Consider the following 19325-nt stretch of genomic DNA (forward strand, 5'->3'; position numbering starts at 1 on the left):
AAAAGATTTGACAACTTTTCCCAAGCAGGTTCACATCTCCCCCCCACCCCCCGAGACCCCAAAATATTGATTACAACAGCCAGCTTGAGTTTATAAAAGAATTTCCAGTTTCTAATTGATGACGGTGAAATGGCATGCATAACTCTTCCTATATCCTCAGAAAAGTGATAATAATATATTATATATACGTATATATGTTGGTGAAAGTACTTCAAATACAAGAAATTCATGTCACTTAAAGGCAGTACTCTTTTTCTGTGCTCTTTTTCCATCATGTGAATTTTGAAATGCTTATATAATAGTCTCATCTTGCAAAATAATCCAGTATATTCTTGTAATTACGGGACATGGTTGTGGTAAGAGGCTGCACAATAAAGGAACCCCTTACTTAGAAACTAATTCAATTATCGTAAGTGAGGCACCAGGAAATGCAGATCTCCAGAAGGAGGGCGAGAGTGCGATTGTATGTCTCAACGCTATTCACTGAAAACAAAATCTTTTAATATCGATAAATCAAAACAAAATTTCCCCATTGTCATTGAACCAGCTTGCTGTCCGGGTCATTGTAAGCAAACCTTACTAAAACTGCACAGTTTTACTAAAGTTACTCAGGCTGAACAACATAGAATCTCCCCTCCTTCCTTGGATAGCAAGTCTGGGGTCACTAGCTTTATTGTATAATGGAAATATAGACCTTTTGTTTTTCAGATACTTTCAGTGGAATTGCAGAAAAATACCAGGTAGAGTTGATGTCTGACTTAGTGAGATCTGGTCTCACTACTTTTGGACCAAAATCATTCATAAAAGATGCCCCCAGCTTCCTGAAAATCGGCAAGGTGACTTCCATGAGTAAACAGAAAAATGAGAAGTGAGAAGTACCTCTGGAAAGGTACTGGATCCAGTTCCCTCTGTGCCAGACTCAACAGCTTTGAGAGTCATGACAATGTTATTTTTTTTTTCATTCCTGTCACTCTAAAGACCTTTTTTTCAGATTTTGTGAAAAAAAAATCATATCAAATATATGCAAACTCTTTGCAATACGTATTGTTTACATGCAGAATATCACATCGACTTAAACCAGAGTTAACGGGTGATTCAGTAATGAGGGACTTATCATCTAATTTTCACCATGGAACATTCAAGGTAAATTTTTAAGCCACGAGAAGTATGTGAAACATTGAAAGGTATTTAAGTACATGTTGAAAAAGACATTATTCAGACTACCTTTTGGACTGATGCACATAGAAATAAGACATAAGAGAAAGTAATTCTTTTGGCTCCTTTCCACCAGCCACCTTTCTGGTGATTTGTCTTGGCAGCAGAGCTAGTATACATTCTCATTCACATTTTCTGCTGTGGACACTGACAGCAGTACAGTGACGCAGGAAAACCTGGGAATGGCTACTTAGGATCAACTACATGATTGGCCAGTACGAAACGAAAAAGTGGGCTTGCTGTTCATAATGTCTTGTGAGGATGTGGACAACAGATCGTTGAACTAAAAATGCCAGGCTGAGTATGGACCTGATGCAGGTCACACAGCCATGACTCCAGCCAGGTTCATGAATTCCTTCCACACAACAGGTTCATTTGAACCTAGCCTTGTGTTGTTCTGGATCAGAATAGTAAACCCACAGCTACTTACAATCCCTGATACAATTAGCTATCGTTCAATTACAAATCCATTCTCAGTACTTAGCTGAAAGATCTTTTTTAATTGATACAAAAACACCAATGGTATGCCTGGTGTTTCTTTCCCCCAGTGATGTATTTCATAGTTTCTACATGATGCTTTCCACCCTTAGAAGCACAAGTTCAGTTGTGTTCCCAAGTTGCCACCCTCAGCTCCCTTGTCCCAGTCTGCTGTCTGACCATCTGCTGGTTACCAATGGCAGAGTAGCTTTTTGAAATCGTTCAACCACAAGAGAGTGACTCATGGGTGCTGGGGTGTGGGGGGCGGCAGGGGACAGGGCTGGGAGAAGTGCATTTTTCGGATATACAAGGCCTTAAAATACCAGCTGTTCCATTTTAGAGTCTGCAAAATCAGTTGGCTATGAGTTTCAGGGAAGACGTTTTCATTTTTGGAAAGCTAAATTTCACCAACTTCTAGAGGAAAACCATGTCATGTAGTTTGCTTTGCTTTTCCTGAATTTTACCACTTTTTAAAATATATTTGTATGTTATATAGATATAGGCATATATATATATAGATATTCCTTCCAACCTCTTCACCCCTGGGTGACTGAGACAAACTGTTTCGAAGGACCGTGTGTCACACTCCACCAAGGGACTTCTGACTGATTGGATCTGTCACTCACTTAGAACATTCCAAGGCAGAACCAGCAACATCAATCTGAGGTTCAGTTTTCTAAAACAGATGAGGAGTCCTCTCCACATCTTCCTCGAAGAAGTATAGGGATGCAAGAGGACACCTACTCTTCCATTGCTCCTAGGCAAGGAGTATTCAAAAAGTTCGAGGAAACAGACACAAATTTCAAGTCATTTTTGCAATAAAGCAAGCTTTCCTTGCGATCTCATCTTCCCACACTGTTTGCGTTCAGTCTATGGTTGTTGGAGCTGGGCTGCCTGCATCCTTGAATTCTGGCAGCACACAGCACACCAGCCTACAAGCCATCTCTTTGCTTCCTTCTCCCTGAATTTGACCAACAGACCTTCTGGTCACTGTAGGTTTTTTTCCCCCAAAAGGAACTATCTCTTATCTGTGGATATGTATGTCTCTAGATTCCCATAATAACCTCCTCCTTCTTCCTTGCCACTCTTTGAGTCCACAGTCTGACTCAGCAGCTTATTTCTACTCTCCGTTCTTGTTCTAGATTCAGGTCATAGATTTTAAATCCAAACTTGCCTTGCCTCTTTAAGCTAATGGCATGTTGTCTAACCTGTGCAAATTCATGGGATTGTGAGCTAATGAGAGCGTGTGCTATGGATTGCCTTTGAAGCATTTATTTTTTGTCATGCTCATTTCAGAAACATCTCTCTTCTAAGTCTGACGTGATTGAGACAAAATCCACTTTCGTTGCCTAAGGCTTTCCTTCATCTGTGACACCACTCTGTGGGATCGTTTAACAAGGAGATAATTTAATATAAGCATGAATTACAGGCTTTTCTTTTTTCTGAAATGAAATAGACATGCATACCTAGAGAATAAAGGGTGCAGGGAATAAGAGGGGAGAGGGTTCAAATGCTGCTTTCCCTCAGGATGGGAGAAATGCATCTTTTAAAAAAAAAAACGTCTCAAGAAGAATCTATCAGCAAAGCAAGTAATAAAAAAAAAAAAACCCTCTGGTAACCCTCCTGGCTGTGTTACTCAAGAGTTCATTGGCTGGATCAGCCTATTTCAGCAGTGGCTGGGGGACCTTGACTGGACCAGTCAGAAGGCTAAACACCCAGGGGTCCCAGGCCTTTAGGCTGAGAACATGCCCAGTCTCTAGTTGGTTGTCTCTGATTACCCCTAGTAAAACAACTATGGGGTAGCTTGCTGAGTGGTGCCGAAACACACTCCAACCATAGGCAAGGTTTTTTTTTTTTTTTTTGAGTCAGCAATATAAGTGTGCACTGCTATTTTATCCAGAAAGGAATAAAGAACTAGAAGAGATGGGTTTCTTTTTCTCTAATTTATGTGACTTTCAATTAAAAGGGGCATTTCTAAGCTAGTCCTCCTCTCAAATGTCAGCATGTCCAAAGCCAAATGACGTATGGCAACCTCTCCCAGAAATCTGTGTCTCCTTACCCACACGGTGTCAAGAAGACTGATCCGAAGACTCAATTTATGCTGCTGCCTGACAGATGATGTGTAGCAGGCCTGCTGTCAAAACGGACTGTGCTCCGGCAGTTACCTTTCTCATCAATTCTCCGGGAATTAATGAGTCCCATTCATTCCAATAATAGAAACCAAGGTTGAGACCTCTTCCTTGCTGTGTCATTCCATTACCATTGCACAGAAAGCACTTGGATCACCAGCTCTCTAGGGTCTGGACCCCGAACAAATGGAACTGCGTCTTGTTTTTTAAGAGATTCCTCTCCGAGCACAGCCCTTGTCAAAGATGAGCTGTACATCAATGTTCAACGGACTTACAGATGTAGGGCGAAATGCTGGTAAGGAGAAGCCTTCAGCTGCCAAGAGTTTGTAGTGCTGCTTTTCATTACAGTAAGAACACCGATGGAGAATGTCTGCAACGAATCCCTATCAGGCACTTTCAATTACCGGACACACGATTTCACATTGTGCCTTCACTCCTAGGGGATGTGATGCATGGTAGCTGAAAATGGCTTGGGCGCTGAACTTGTCTCTGGATGTGAAGTTGTTAATCACCTAACGTATGATAATTCATTGAGTTCTTAAAGTCATTCACAGCAATGCCCTATGGCTCCTTAAAGATCACTGGGAAGATAACACTGCATATACGATGGCCATGAGAGACAAGTCATGTGTGGACTCCTCCAAGACACAGCTAGATACTAAAGGGGAGAAAATATGAGCAGAAGTTCGTCCTAATTATGGTTGAAGACCAAACACCTCGCAATACCAACATCGTTCTTTAAAGTCAGCAAATGAATGAGTTATTATGTTTATGCTTGAAAACACATCGCCCTAACTTAATCAGCAATATTTTCTAGGTAAATTGTTCTTTATTAAAAGCACCAGTATTTGCAGGAAATCTAAATGTGTTTGAGTTTCTAAACATGGTAAGTTTTACTTCAGGGGGCACAGGCTCAGCCATTCTTGTCATATGTTACCATATAACCTTTCACAACAGAAGATTGAACAGGTAGTGCATCATTAGCTCACTAATTGTCCTTCCTCATCATGATTATTAGGTGATGTTCTGCCTCGCGCTGTAATGCATGCACAAATGGAAAGTTCAAGGCTAGACATCCTTGGAGCATGATAAATGGTGAATTGTGTCTGCCTCTTTCTGTAGATTAAATTAGTCATCGATCCAGCGAGAGAACAACAGGCAGACGTCTTCCTAGCCTAGGCTGGCGATGTTGAAGGCAGAAAGGAACAGGTTTCTAGATTGAGGCTCATTGAGTTTGCAGCAGCACTGAGTTCTACTGGTGTCTGACCCCAGATAAGGTGTTCTTGGTGCTCAACCACTTACATAGCATAAAAGTTAATCTACTGGGAAGAGCTATAGTCCCAAAATGTAAATAAACAATAAAAAAAAAAGAGGAGCAGCTGTGGTGTCACAGGGGATTGAACCACCTTCCCTGTGGTTCTTCCTGCTTCCATTTCCCATCAGACTCCTTGCTGTTACACCCCCCTGGAAAGCAGAAGTTGATGGCTCAAGTGCTTGGGTCTTCACATCCGCTATGAGAAACCTGGACAGAGTTCCAAGTTCCTGACTGCACCCTAGTCTGACCGCAGCTATTGCAGGCATACATTGAAGAGTGAACCAACAAATAGAAGATCTGCCTGTGTCTTAATGTTTCATATAAATAGATGGACATTTTGAAAGGCTTCTCCGCCTTGTATGAGGAAAAAAAAATGTTCGTTGTTTTCAAGACATAGTTCATCCATTTTTGAAGTAGTTATATTTCAAGTTCTCAGATAACTTATAGTTCATGGAATATCATTGCTTAATGAGCAGAGGTTTTATCTGTTCTTCTTTTAGTGGCCCATAAAGCGGTGTTTTACCATCGAGCGTATCTTGGAATTGATAGAATTCGTTAAGTAACAGGCAGCAGCAAGATCTCAACATGAGAAATAGAGCAAATGACAAAAAGTACAGGTGAACTTTGAAAATGGGACAACCTTTCAACCAAAGCTGAGTAGCTTACGGGAAATTGGTCATAACTCCCTCATTCACATAGTTACCGCTCATATTAACACTGCTTCCCTATTAATTGCTACAAGGGTAGCAGTTAAGCTCTGGGCATTGTCATGTCTCTCTGCAACAATGAACTGTCTCTTCCCCCCGGGAAGGGCAGTTTGGGCACAAAAGTCTAGGTGTGGTACTCAAACACATGTAGATCTGGAATCTCCCTGAAGCTTCTCCAAAACCCACCAGCCTCACATCCTACCTGCGCTTCTTGATTCAAGTGGCCTGGCAGGAGAGCAACATCACTCTATTTTTAATCTTAGGGTGATTACGTTGTATCCCAACGTATGAGAGTTTCTTGCCTACGTGTTCAGTGTTAGCTTATCACTGCAAAGGACTTTTCCATTAGAAACTCTAGCAGTCTGTGCAGCAGCGTTTTTAGCAAAATGAGTGTGGTTTCATAAAGCAAACCAGTGGACTTGAAGGGAGAAATTCTGACTTTTCTGTGTTTCCTTGGGGGCTGGGACTGAAAGAACATGTATTAGTGATGTCCCTGATCCCTATTTCTGTTGGGGTTTTTTTAGCTGTGCCCCATAAAATAGGCCGCATCATTGATGGGAGTCCTGCAGATCGCTGTGCCAAACTCAAAGTGGGAGACCGGATCTTAGCCGTGAACGGCCAGTCTATCATCAGCATGCCTCACGCTGACATCGTGAAGCTCATCAAGGACGCAGGTCTTAGTGTCACCCTTCGCATCATTCCTCAGGAGGGTGAGTGCCTGAGGGGCTAGCTCGCTGGGTCGTGGGGTCCGCCTGGCCTCCGTCAGGGTGGTGGCCAAAGCGCACGCGCAGTTGCAACCCGCATCCTGCTCACTCACGTTCAGTTTCATTCGGAAATCACATCGCGTGGCACCTGCAGCCTGTCCCGCGCCAGCCCCCAGACACTGAAATCTCCTGGGGACTGTTTTTTTTTGGGGGGGGGTCTCAGTAAGCCACAACTCATTCAACAGAGAAGATGAAGTTACAGATCTGAGATAGGAAGGGCAAAGAGAGAGAGATAAAAACTGATTTGTGGTAATAATCTCTGGCGAAGCCTTCAAAATCAGATTGAGTTTGCAAAGCTCGAGGTTTCGTAGTATAAAGCCAAGTTCATTTAGAACCTGCTGCACCTGCTAAGAACTCCCAGATCCCACCTTGATGGTTGAGTTTCTCTATGCAAGGACAGCCTGCTGAGGCTTGATGAGTACTGAGTTTCACAACTCAGCAGCAGACCCTCAGGGCACCGTGAGGTTCTGAGTTTCAACTTTACCACACCATACGGTCACTAGAGCCAGAACACAGGGGGTCCTTTACTGACTTGCACCTGCTGGTAATAATCCTGGACCAATTCAATCCTGAAACTCGCTGGTGAGAGGATCGCGGTGGTCCACAGAGGGATGGGTGGGTTCATGCCACTGGTAACCAGCCCCGACTCCCCCTGAGGACTGTCTGACATGCAGACCCCACAGAACTCCCACGATCTGGCTTGCGATGGAAAACTCTGGTTACCACCTGGGATAGTGGTGTCCTCTCAGGGCGACATCTGGCGGTGTCTTGGAAATATCTTTGCTTGACACGATTTGTGGACATGCTGCCGGCCCAAGGATTCTGCTAAAAGCATCCTTTACTACACAAGACCATTCCCCTGGCCCACGAAGTCAATGGTGCCAAGGTTAAGAGTCACTGACATAAAGAAAAATATTTGTGTATGTGTCTTTGGTCTATGAGAAAAGAACGGGGCAAGAGTGGCCTCTAAGGGAATGCGAATCAGTCATAAAGTCTCCCCACAATGAGAGTGACCATGGGCTTTTGAACCTGTTATCTGTGGACAACAATGCCTATAAAATATTCCGTGAAAATTAAGCGTAGGCAAAATCTCTCACTAGAAATCAGACCGGAAGTGCTCCTCAGCCTTCCCAGTCTGACATGGGTTTGTTCGGCCCTTATTCCAACACCGAGATCCTTTCTGTGGAAAAGTTAATGTTGTCAGGGATGGGGTTGGGGAAACCAAGAAGTGATTTTCCTAAGGAAAACCTTTATGAATGTTCCTGAATGAAGCGTTCGTGTCTAGGTTTTTCTGGATGGCTGTGCGGTACGTAGGGTTGGCTATTTGACATTGAGACTGACGAGGGACTTGAGAGACATCTCCTCTTGTTAAGATTACTTCACGCTTCGAAAGACTGAAGAATTCTCATTTCAGTCACAAAGGAACGGCAAAACATGTTCACCATGCAAACAGTGTGAGAGGAGTAGAACACACACATGCATTTCAGACCTTCTCTAATACTTACCTGGCAGGGGAGACACCATGATCAGGCAGACCTTCTCTCCTAGATGGTTTTTTATTTCTTTTGTTTTATTTTCTGCTTTATTTCTCACGTGTTCTTGGGTGATCTTTTCTTCTACCCCAACGACAGGAGACTCCTTCACAACCTTGTTCAACAAGTTACAATGAATGAAAGAATGCTCGTACTAAAACTTGATACGTTTCACCTGCTACCTAAACAAAACTAACTATAGCCTCGATCGTGCTAAGGGTGGGCAAGTCACCTCTTGCCAAATGTCAGCCTAGTGATTGCATATGCCACTTTGGTTCCCTGTCACAGAGCTCAACAGCCCAGCCTCAGCACCCAGCTCCGAGAAACAGAGCCCCTCGGCCCAGCAGCACAGTCCCGTGGCCCAGCAGAGCCCTCTGGCCCAGCCAAGCCCGGCCATTCCCAACAGCCCCGTCGCCCAACCAGCTCCCCCTCAGCCACTACAGCTACAAGGACACGAAAACAGGTAAAGTTTCCTGTGGCTTTTCTCATTCATTCTAGGAGGGCAGGGAGGTGGGTTGAGGGAACGTAGGAGGACAGAACAGGACACCAGCGGGGAAGGGTCGGACTTAGTGAAGTATAATGGTCCTAGGCACTGTTGCCTGAGCTTGAGGTATCTGCCCTTCATGGTTAGAGAGTCTTCCCTGGACAAATGACAAGCCATGACACATGAGCAAGGGTTTGCGAGCTCAGTAGCACACTAGAGAGAGTCCAGGGAAAAAAAGAAGAGGAGGAGATGGGGGGAGACCAAGCTCGCAATGAAGCCAGTGATGCTGGCAGGACCAACTGCTAAAGGGCTGTGTTGAAGATGGTGGTCTTTGTCCCAAGTGCAATAACAGTTTCTGCGGGGTTATTGTTTTCTAACGATTTTATTTCTTTGGAAGTCAAAGTTACAGAGAAGAAGAGAGAGATACAAGCGAGATCTTACCTCTCACTCATTTACTCCCCAAATGGCTGTGGTGAACCACAAGCTTTTTCTGTCTCTCATGTCGGTTAGCAGGAGGCCAGGGTCCTAGGTCTTCTTCCACTGCTTTCCCCAGGTGCATTAGCAGGAAGATGGATGGGAAGTAAAGCAGCCGGTGGTTGAATCAACACCTATATGGAATGCCAGTTCTGCGAGCTATGGCTTAACCCGCTATGTGACAGCACCAGCTCTCTCTGTAGGGTTTTAAGCTGAGGTCTGACATCACTTAATTTGCTGCTCAAGAAAATCTTCCAGTCCACCCTGTAGGGAGCAGGCAAGAGGTGGCCAGAATGATGGACAGTGAGCAGTGAGGAGGGGGCTGCAGAGGAGTGAGTGGAGCAGGGGGGGAATAGGAGTTGTGAGTGGATGTGTAGGCATTCATAAATGTCTCCATTTAGGTTGTCAGGTGAGGCAATGACCTTGAGTCTTTCTAGCCATAATCTAGCCAAGTTCGTTGTTGCACGGGTGGAGTTATGGGTAGGCATCATGGGCTAATACTCGTAGGAGATGCCCTGACCGCGGCAGGTAAGGGAGTGTCACGTGAAAACAGCGCCCCCTGGTTTCTTGTGATTAGTGGATGGATGGATGATGGGTATCCTCAGCTGGGTTGAACCATTAAATACAAAAGATGAAAACAATTCCCATGTTGCCATGCCCCTCTCAGCAAGAGAAAAGCAGAACTCATGAGAACAAATCATCGAATACAAAACCCTCACCCTTCCTGCGATTCTAACATTTTCTGCCTCCCAAGGTGGCGAAGAAGCAGTCGGCCTCTGTGTGAAATCTCAGGACTTTCTGGGTTCGTTGCTCTCACTACTGCAAAGCAAATATTTTTCCCTGTGCCACGTGTGGTCTTTCTGTAAATCCCCACTCACCTCTGATTTCCCTGTGTGCTCTCATTGAAAAGTAAATGTCTGGCTGTCTTCAGCTGTTTGTGTGTTTTAATCCATACCAGGGAAGAGAAATATCCCACAAAGCACAGGTTGCAGAGGTGAAAACTGGACCATCTTGAAGCAAAGAAAGTCTTGGGTGCCTCAGTGATAACCCTAGATGTGCTGGCTTTTTCAGTGTTATTTCAAGTTGGAACTGGCTAGCCCCTTGATGCACTTTAACCACTTGTGTGCTCAAGTGGTTGCAGAGCCAGCTTCAGACTCTGGACACTGGCATTGTACGTTAATCTTGCAACAGCCACAGTCCCCTCGCATGGCACATGCTTCTAGCCTCGGGTGGATAATTTCATCGCTGGAGTGTGCTAGTCCCTAGAAGGGAGACAACTGTCGGATCCCATCTGCTGCTCGCTCACTATAGGGACTCTTTATCCTTACCACGTAAGCAATTGGTCATTTGGGCTGTTGTTGTTTTGCTGGCTAGAGGATAAGGTATTTCCTAACTCTGATATTGATAAACTGACTTGATCCAATTTTTTAAACTATATTTGCGACGTATTTACCCAGAGTTCTTAGCTGTTTTAGCTTCCGTGCTATTAACAGCCTGGGAAGTGCCCACTCCAAGCGTCCTTAATTAGCACTCAGGTTTTGTAGCTTAACATTTTGATTATTAGTGGTGACTCATTTGCAAATGAATGCAGAAATTCGATTATTGTACAAATAGCAGAACCTTTTTCCTAGCTGTATTTAAAGACAGTCAAGGCATCCAGGGAAAACTTTTTGCCTTTTGAAATGGAACTAGAGATGTTTGCAAGACAGCTGCCACTCCAAGTGCATGGTATGAAGTTCCTATCACTTCATTTGTGCAAGGAATGCCCACCTACGTGTCATACTGAGTTAGTTCCCTTGTTGGAGCAGGATGAAGTACAGGACAATTTGCTTACAAATTTCTTTTGAGTTAGTTAAAATAAGCAGCACATTGTCCTGTCTTACTTATGTTTTGATTGGCTTCCATAAAACCCTGCACACTTCTCTCCATTTGCTCTCTCCCTCAACATCCTTGTGATGTGTGCTCCAAAAGTCTAAAGGCGTTTTCATCTGAGCACAAGTTAGGTGCTATCTGTATTATTAGTCCTTTTTCTGTTGCTGCAAGACAATACTTGAGGTTTATTTAGCTCACGGTTTTGGAGGCTGGAAAATCCTAGCTTGAGCAGCCCCATTGGTTCTCGGTAGGGTTTCACAATGCATTGTACCACAATGGAGACAACGCAGGTGGAAGAGACCACAGAGAGAAACATGTGGGAGAGCTGTCGGCACGAGGCTTGCCCTTCTCGTAACCTCTCATTCCCCAAAGGAACCCATGGGAGCTGCATTAATGACTACCAAGGTTCACATTCCCAGTAACCTAAACACCTTTACACTAGCCTCACCTAGTAAAGATTCCACCATCTCTTAACTCCATCATACTGGGAATCCAGCCTCCAGCACAGGAACCCCTGGGGACCAACCACAGCCAATCTTTTCCACTATCCAAGGAAAAGCATTCGTCGAAAACAAACAAGAACCACTGCAGGAAGTTTCCTCAAGCTAGGCCTAAGTAGCAAAAGTTTACCTTCCCCAGAAAGGACAAGTGATATCTGACTGCTACCTAAAATAACAAGTCAGTGGAAGAATATTGGAAAGTGATTTCTTTCACTTTGTACATTGTACACACTCAAGATCAGCAGTAAAAAGTGTGCGTTCACATCCTGAGCGGTTTTTCTTCGCTCTGGAACTTTATCATACCATCTAAACCTTCTAGAATATACAACCATCAGGATTCCTTCTGTAAGCCTGTTTAATAATGGAAGTAAGAGCTATGGAGTTACAGGGATGACCTCCTTCGTAAGCCCAGGGTCTTTCAAAAACCTCATTTTTTAACTGAGTCTCTTAAGAAAGCGTCTCACACTTTCATTTAAGCCATGTACATTTTACCTGGTCAGTGTTAACACTTACTGAGAAGTGAGCAACACTCATAAAATATTAAACACACTTTCTTTATTGGAGAATTCTTCAGCGTGCAGCTCAATTTAAGATGCTAACACAGGACACTGGTACGGAGTGATGTTGGCATGCCAATGTCCTGGTTGATGGCAGTCCCGACTCAACCGTTCCTGTTACCAGTGACTTGTGTAACCTTCAGGAGAGTTTACATGTCTCCCTCTTTCTCGCAATCCCTCCTGACACCTCTGATTGGATATGGAGCATACAGCCACACAGCTCATAAACATAAAGTGACTATCCTTAAACTGGCATAACATCTTTACAATCTAGCAGATTTCTAGAGAAGAATCAACACACTCCAATAAATGTCACAGAGTTGGGTTTCTTCTGGTTAATGCATATATTTGCATAGCTAAGCACCGTAGTCAAAACATATTTTAAATAACTCTCAGCATGCTCGCTTGCAGTAGGTGTGGACACCTGGATTATGCAAGTCACAAAAGGCACATTGGCTGTTGCTGGGTCAGTTCATAAACGGGACCTAATCAAATGTTGATTAAAATAACCTCATTACCAACCCTCTTTCAAGAAACCCCAGACAAACTCATCTGTCACCACATACTTTCAGTGGGTCTTCATCAAATATTAGATTACACTAATGGCAATTGTTCAGGTGAGTGGGTTTCTTAAAAAACAATATTGCATACTCATCAACATACAGAAAAGAAACCTTCTGGTCGAAGCAGTAAAAATCCTACTGCTTTAACCTGTTTTCCTACCAATTGTGAGCTAAATACTTTCTCAATTCCTTGTATCTCTATATTTATTGAAATGAATGGATATGACAAAAATATATGTTTACTTACTTGTATTCCTGGTCATCCCATTTTCTTTTATCATGACCCTAGGCAAAGAACTCTAGAATTCAGGGCCTTCTAAAGAAATGTGATAATTTTTTTTTCAGTTTTCCTTCTTGGTAGCCTGTCATAGTGGAGATGGATATTTTAATTTCCCTTTTGAACTAAGAACTCAGTCAACTTTGAGAAATTTGCTTCACAAAAGAACATTGCATTCATATTTTTGATCTCTATGTTTTATTCACCAACAAATCTCTAGAAATTAGAGACTAACACGGGGCAGAACATCTTTGTCTTCCCTTCCACCATACGACCATCGTGTTATCTCACACTAATGCTGAGCTGTACAATGCGACGTTGAAAACGCTGTGATACGGTCCTGATCATAATCAGTGAGCCAACGGCTTTTTCCTTAATTTGTAGTTGGTGCTTACAATCTCCTGGCACTCCTCCTACCTCTGAAAAAATATTTTTAAAGAGTCAGCTTAGCAGGTTAAAATAACTTCTAATTATATGTGTTTCAAGTAGTTAGAGGTCACAGAATCATGTTTGCATGAATATGTGAATGGTCTGCCAAGGGGAGAGGAAGGGAGAAGTGGTGTTTGTGTGTGCAGGGAGGTGTGAGAGAGAGAGAGGTTGAAAGATCTGGATTATGCTAAGATAAACTAATATCTGGGAATTTGCAGTTTACACTTAGGTTTTTAACTCCCGGGTTTGCTGTGACTGTGCAGTTTTTAATTGCCTAAGTCGAAAAGGAATATCTGTAAGTCTTTTTTCCCCACAAAGTTCTAGCTGAACCTTCATTTCTATCTTGATTTTCTAAGGAAAGCAGTGAAAAATATTCAGTCTGGCTTCTGTGGGAAATTTAGAAATAATGCTGATCGTTTGTTGAACCTTCTCCCAGTCTGGCTGAAATGGGACCACCCAGAGGAGCAGGCTTGTACAGCTGCTGTAGCTGGAGCACGCCTGGAGGCCATGCGATGGTTCTGATCCCCTTGGAATGCTGTGATACCACAGCTAATCCACTCTTCCTTTGTGTAGTTACAGGTCAGAAGTCAAAGCAAGGCAAGATGTGAAACCAGACATCCGACAGCCTCCGTTCACAGACTACAGACAGCCTCCCCTGGACTACAGGCAACCCCCACTACTGGATTACAGGCAGCATTCCCCAGACACGAGGCAATACCCACTGTCCGACTACAGGCAGCCCCAGGTACCTCCCCTGGCCATCACAGCCAGACCCAAGGGATGAAACACAAGAGGAGGGTAGAAGAGGCATGAGGAAAAAGAAATCTTTCTGGGACAAAGGTCGGAGCTTTATCCCTAGTTGAGCTATTGTCAGGGTAACAGCCACATGCTGAGAAGATGTGGGATAATTCAATGGATTTCTGAGCGAAATGGTACCAGCACTGCATCAATGGTGGGTTGAAATAATCCTTAGCTACTTCCCAGTACACTCCTTGTCAAAGCTCAGAAGTTTGTGTCTGGAACCTCAGGGAGTGCTACTAATGGAAAAAAAAAACTTCACAGGTGCCAACAGTGGAGGTATTTTAGGTCCGTGATTACTTATGAACCAACCCCCCAGATGGTGGTAAAGGTCCAAGGCCCTATGCAAAAGAGAAGACTGTGTGAGGTGTCACCATCCAGCCTGGACAACTGCAACAGCCACCAAGTTCCTAGCTGCTCCATGAATGGTGGGGTTCTAAATATTTCTTGATGTTCGATGCATGTTACAATGGCTTTCTTAACTTCCTTAAGCTTCAGTTTTCCAAATCAAGGGACTTCTTGCAGGCCTGGATGGGGAGCCAACATTTGTTCAAAAGCTCTCCAGACCAGAGCTGAGTGTCCTGTGAGTTTCGGCTCTGTTACCTAGTTGCCAAGCTATAAATTGTCATTTCAACTTGCTGAGATGACAGCATGTGGCTTTATCACCTGATCACCTTTATCCCTACAGATTTACAAACAACGAAGGTCAATTAATCTTGCACAGATTTGCACTTTAGATAATAGAGAAATGGATTTAGTGCACTCTAACTGGCTAGTCAGTGGTCTGTGCAACTAGGAGATCCAGTCATTTATAATAAATAAACCCTTTAATTTACACAGATACGTACATAGCACGCAGAGACACAAGTGACACACTATTAACGTGAATACCAAATGAACCAAGTGACATAATAGTTTGGTGACCGAGTAAACTGTGTTATGATCTGTTCAAACCTTTGGATTTTTGACTTGGCTCTCGATCGGGTGTAAAATCAGATTATGTCACAATGTCATGTCATTTGGATCACATGAACTATGAGAGAGAACACGGGGATGGACCACAACGGCATCTCCAACACTCAACCATTGCTTCTTTCATTTTCTCCCACCTCCCTTACCCCTAAAAGGATTTTGACTACTTCACTGTGGACATGGAGAAAGGAGCCAAAGGGTTTGGATTCAGTATCCGCGGAGGAAGGGAGTACAAGATGGATTTGTATGTGCTAAGATTGGCAGAAGATGGGCCAGCAATAAGGAATGGAAGGATGAGGGTAAGAACAGCCTCTTTATAGAATTGCTGAATAAAACCCCTATTTTGAGGTTAGAAGAGTACTGAACCGGGGCGCACAACCTGATACAGGCTGGCCTTCTTTCCATTTCCTAACCCAACAGTCCAAAGGTTTGGCCAAACACCATTTAATAATAACCTTTTTCTGGTTGTAGATATCTAATTGATAAACTTCGCTATGATGTTATTTTTCTAAAAAGCAACTGAACACAAAGAAATAACTTTTAAAAATAGAGAGATGGCTTAATGATATTTCTACGGCTTGACTTCCATTTTCATTGACAAGGAAGCTTTTCAATGTTTTTTCACTTAATGCATTCGATCCTATATTTGTTCATCAAGAGCCTCTGTGTTTCTTTGAGAATATTTGCTTGTACTTTGGACCTCAACATTTCACAGATACGAATCAGGTGAAAAGACTCCTCCAATGCAGGTTGTCCTTAAAAACTATAGGCGTTAAGATTTATTTTAAGAAGCAGAAAGAAGAGCCAATAGACAGATCATGTATCTGTTGGTTTACTCCTCAAAATGCCCACAACAGCTGGGGCTGAGTCATCCCAAAACCGGGAACCAAGAATTCAATTCAGGTCTCCCAGTTACTTAAGCCACTACCAGTGCCTCCCATGGTCTGTTAGTAGAAAGCTGGAGTCAGGAGTCGGAGCCCAGCACTGAATTGAGCATCCTCAACTACGAGCCCCTGAACTACGAGCTAAAATGCCCACCCAGGGCTTTTCTAACTGGAGTGTTGGTTGACGTTGGTATGGTCAATATCATCATTACATTGAGGTACATGATTACTGGGTAACTGATTCTTCTAAAGGAACAAAACAAAGCTTGACAATGATGTAGTGTGTCTAACTCTCTCTGCCTTGCTTTTTAAAGCTGCAACTAGTAAGAACACAGTAAAGACTAGTTGCTATCATAAATAAAATCTAGAGTGTCTGCTTGCACTCCCCTCTTGCTCTTGAAGTTATTACAACAACAACAACAACAACAAAAAGTACTCAGGGCTCTAGAACCTCCAATTCCTCTGCTGACCTCCGGTAACCACAAGTTCCTGGGTGGTTGACTCATTTCTGCTGCCAAGCCTGCCACTTCTGTGCAACTCACTCCCAAATCAAGGAATCATCCACCACACAAACACAGAAAGAATGAAACTTGTGTCTTAAGTTTTCCCTCCTCCACCCACGACTTTCTGACAAGGGAAAGGTATTCAAGTTGCAGTGTGTTCCCCAACCAGGGAAGGCTGACTCCCAAGACCAGTTGAGCCTGCTGTGGACCAACAGCAGCCTCTGCCTACACTACCGGGATATGGTTTTAGGATAAGCCTGCAAGTGGTTTCTTGGCTCCCTAACTTCCTGGTAAACTGGATAAACATGATGCAAAGCCAGAGTCCACAAGGGCTTAAATAAAACAAAATTAATCTTTGCAGTGCCGATGTAATCAGCACAGTACAATGACCCTTAATGAAATGACCAGGACCCTAGGAGACAATAAGGGACCCCTCCTTGCCAAGCGGATGGCTCCTGTGGGTTTCAAACAAGGATCACATTATTTTACCAAGTGGTTTGAATGAGTCAGGAGAGCGCAGGTATGCAACACTTCCAAGCTAAGAAGTCTGGAGAAACATCTTTCTGTGAGATCTCACAGGATTCAAGCCATAGCAGATTCTTAGTATGGTCGCTGGCATCGGCATCATCTAGGAATCTGCTAGGAATGCAGATTATCAGGTTCTACACAAACCAACTGAATGAAAACCCAAGGAGTGAGGTCTTGGAGGGTTTTAAGAAGTGAAGTGGATGACCGGCACTGAAGTTAAGACTCCACTTGATTGGCCTGCAATCTGCATCAGAGTACGTTGGTTCAAGTCCCGGGTCTGCTTCCAACCCCAGCTTCCTACTAATGATTACACTGGAGGTAGCAGGTGATTCCACAGGCAGCTGGGTCCCTAAGACACCAAAATTGAGTTTCCACCTCCTGATTTCAATCTGCCCCATTCACAGCTGCTGCAGGTTTTTGAATGGACTGTAGATGGATCATCTCTGTTCACTTCTCTGTCTGTCTCTCCTCCTTTGGCTCTCAGCCTTGAAAATAAATGAAATTAGGCTTTAAATCTGAAGAAAAAAAAAGACCTCCAAAAAGAAGGCAGTGCAAACTGAAATTGGAGAACAGGGAGGTGGAGGAAGCTGTTATGACGCAGGTATAACCCACTTCGGACATGTGTGGTTCAGGCTTTGTCTGGTTCCTCATGTGAGATGTCTGTCCTCCTTCAATACTTTATCTGAGGTCCTTAAATTCCGGTAAACAGATTTAGGGTTCTGAGGCAGAGCCTCAGTCTCTTGAAAGATGATTTTTTTTTCTCTGGCAGGTGATAAAATAAGTCCTCTACCTGCGCTTCACAAAGCAGTATTTTCACTTCTGGCCAAAGATTATGAAAACAAGTAATATCTCATCAGTTTTCACGCTGCTTTGTAAAGCAGTGTATTCTTTATGCGTATAAACTAGCCAAGAGGAATTATCACAGCCCGTCTTAGAGAACATGGGTTAATTTACTAGTTTCCCTTTAACCATACACATATGTGTGTGTATATTCATAGCACAAAATTCTCGAAGATAATAACTGACTTGGGAAACACAGAAATTCCATGAATCAGACTGGTTGATTCTATCGCTGATCCATAAAGTAAGGCTAGGAATTTGGCAGGGAGAGACGGAAGAGTTTCTTTCTTCTTGGGAGGAGATGGATTCTGCTTGCAAGTCAGATGCTCACAGTTTCCTCACACCTCGATTCTTATGGTACCAGTGGAGAACTTGTCTCAAGGCCGGAAGGGACTGCTTCATGATGTCGATAGGAAGGTGTTCACACGATCGTCTCTCAGAACTAGGTAATATTTTTCTACCTGCAAAATCAAAAATCAGCAGTTGTTCTAATCCTAGCCCACAGTCAATTCAGATCCTATCTTCCCATTTATTATCAAATTCAGTCATTTAAAACTAATCCTTTTTCCATTAGAGCTTTTCAACAGTGGACAATAATTTTTAATACACAGATGTGTTTACCTCATCAACGGATAAGTATTGATGATTTGTTGTGTGGTTTAACAGTTTGATCATTTAATAAAATGGATAGGATCTAGATTTCCAACTTGAAAAGTTCACACTTTGTTTCGTTAGGAGCCATTTCAAGTTTTATTGTAAGTTCTACCCAACATTACAGGTGTGTATGCATGCGCACAGCAATTTTTATATATCTAATAAGGTGGCTGTGGAACTTCTTGTTAAGACTCCAGAGGAAAATAAGTGAACTAGACATTCATGGCTATCACCAGAAATGAGCTGGGGTGGGCATTTGGACTAACAGTTCAGACAACTGTGTCCCCCGTTGGAGGGCCTGGGTTTGAGTCCCTGTCCACCCAATTGGAAGACCTGGGTTGAATTCTCTCACGTGCTCATGCTCTCATTATCTCTCTCTCACTGTCTTTCTCTACTTTTCAAATAATAATAAATGAGTAAGATCGAAACCAAAAAACTAGCACCAAGTTTTTCACATCCATTGAGACAAGCAGTCACATTTCTCTTAGTTAATTGATTCTACCACTGGCATTTAAGAGTGTTCCCAAAAAAAGCATTTTTGAACACCCCATGTATGGATTTATGAACAAACTATGGATTTCAAAATTTTAAAAATATAGGTCTCTCACAACTGTATCATTTAGCTTTGGAAACTTTATGAACTTTACACGTATGAATCATACTGTTCCTCTTGAGGTTTGCTTTTTTTAAACTTTGTGCTCATGAACCTCATCCAAGTTTGTGCATAAAACTGCAGATTCTTTCCTTTTCACTGTATTTCCCTTCAAAATCTCATTCTAGTGGGTAAAGAAATGACGTCTCATTTAGGTTTAACTTTGCATTGCTTGATTACAGAAGATATTCATGTTGTC

General features: G+C 43.1%; 1 protein-coding gene across 1 annotated transcript in view; it reads left to right on the forward strand.

Annotated features, from left to right (window-relative positions):
- MAGI2 (membrane associated guanylate kinase, WW and PDZ domain containing 2) overlaps window positions 1-19325 on the forward strand; it is a 783782-nt gene that overhangs the window by 709508 nt on the left and 54949 nt on the right. The window contains exons 17-20 of the mRNA XM_040971367.1: window positions 6368-6553; window positions 8428-8602; window positions 13869-14040; window positions 15221-15364. Coding sequence (XP_040827301.1) covers window positions 6368-6553; window positions 8428-8602; window positions 13869-14040; window positions 15221-15364 — 677 coding nt within the window. The remainder of the gene's footprint in view (window positions 1-6367; window positions 6554-8427; window positions 8603-13868; window positions 14041-15220; window positions 15365-19325) is intronic.

The sequence above is a fragment of the Ochotona curzoniae genome, unplaced genomic scaffold, assembly GCF_017591425.1.
Source record: "Ochotona curzoniae isolate NIBS_2020 unplaced genomic scaffold, NIBS_Ocur_1.0 contig_21, whole genome shotgun sequence".
Taxonomy (NCBI): domain Eukaryota; kingdom Metazoa; phylum Chordata; class Mammalia; order Lagomorpha; family Ochotonidae; genus Ochotona; species Ochotona curzoniae.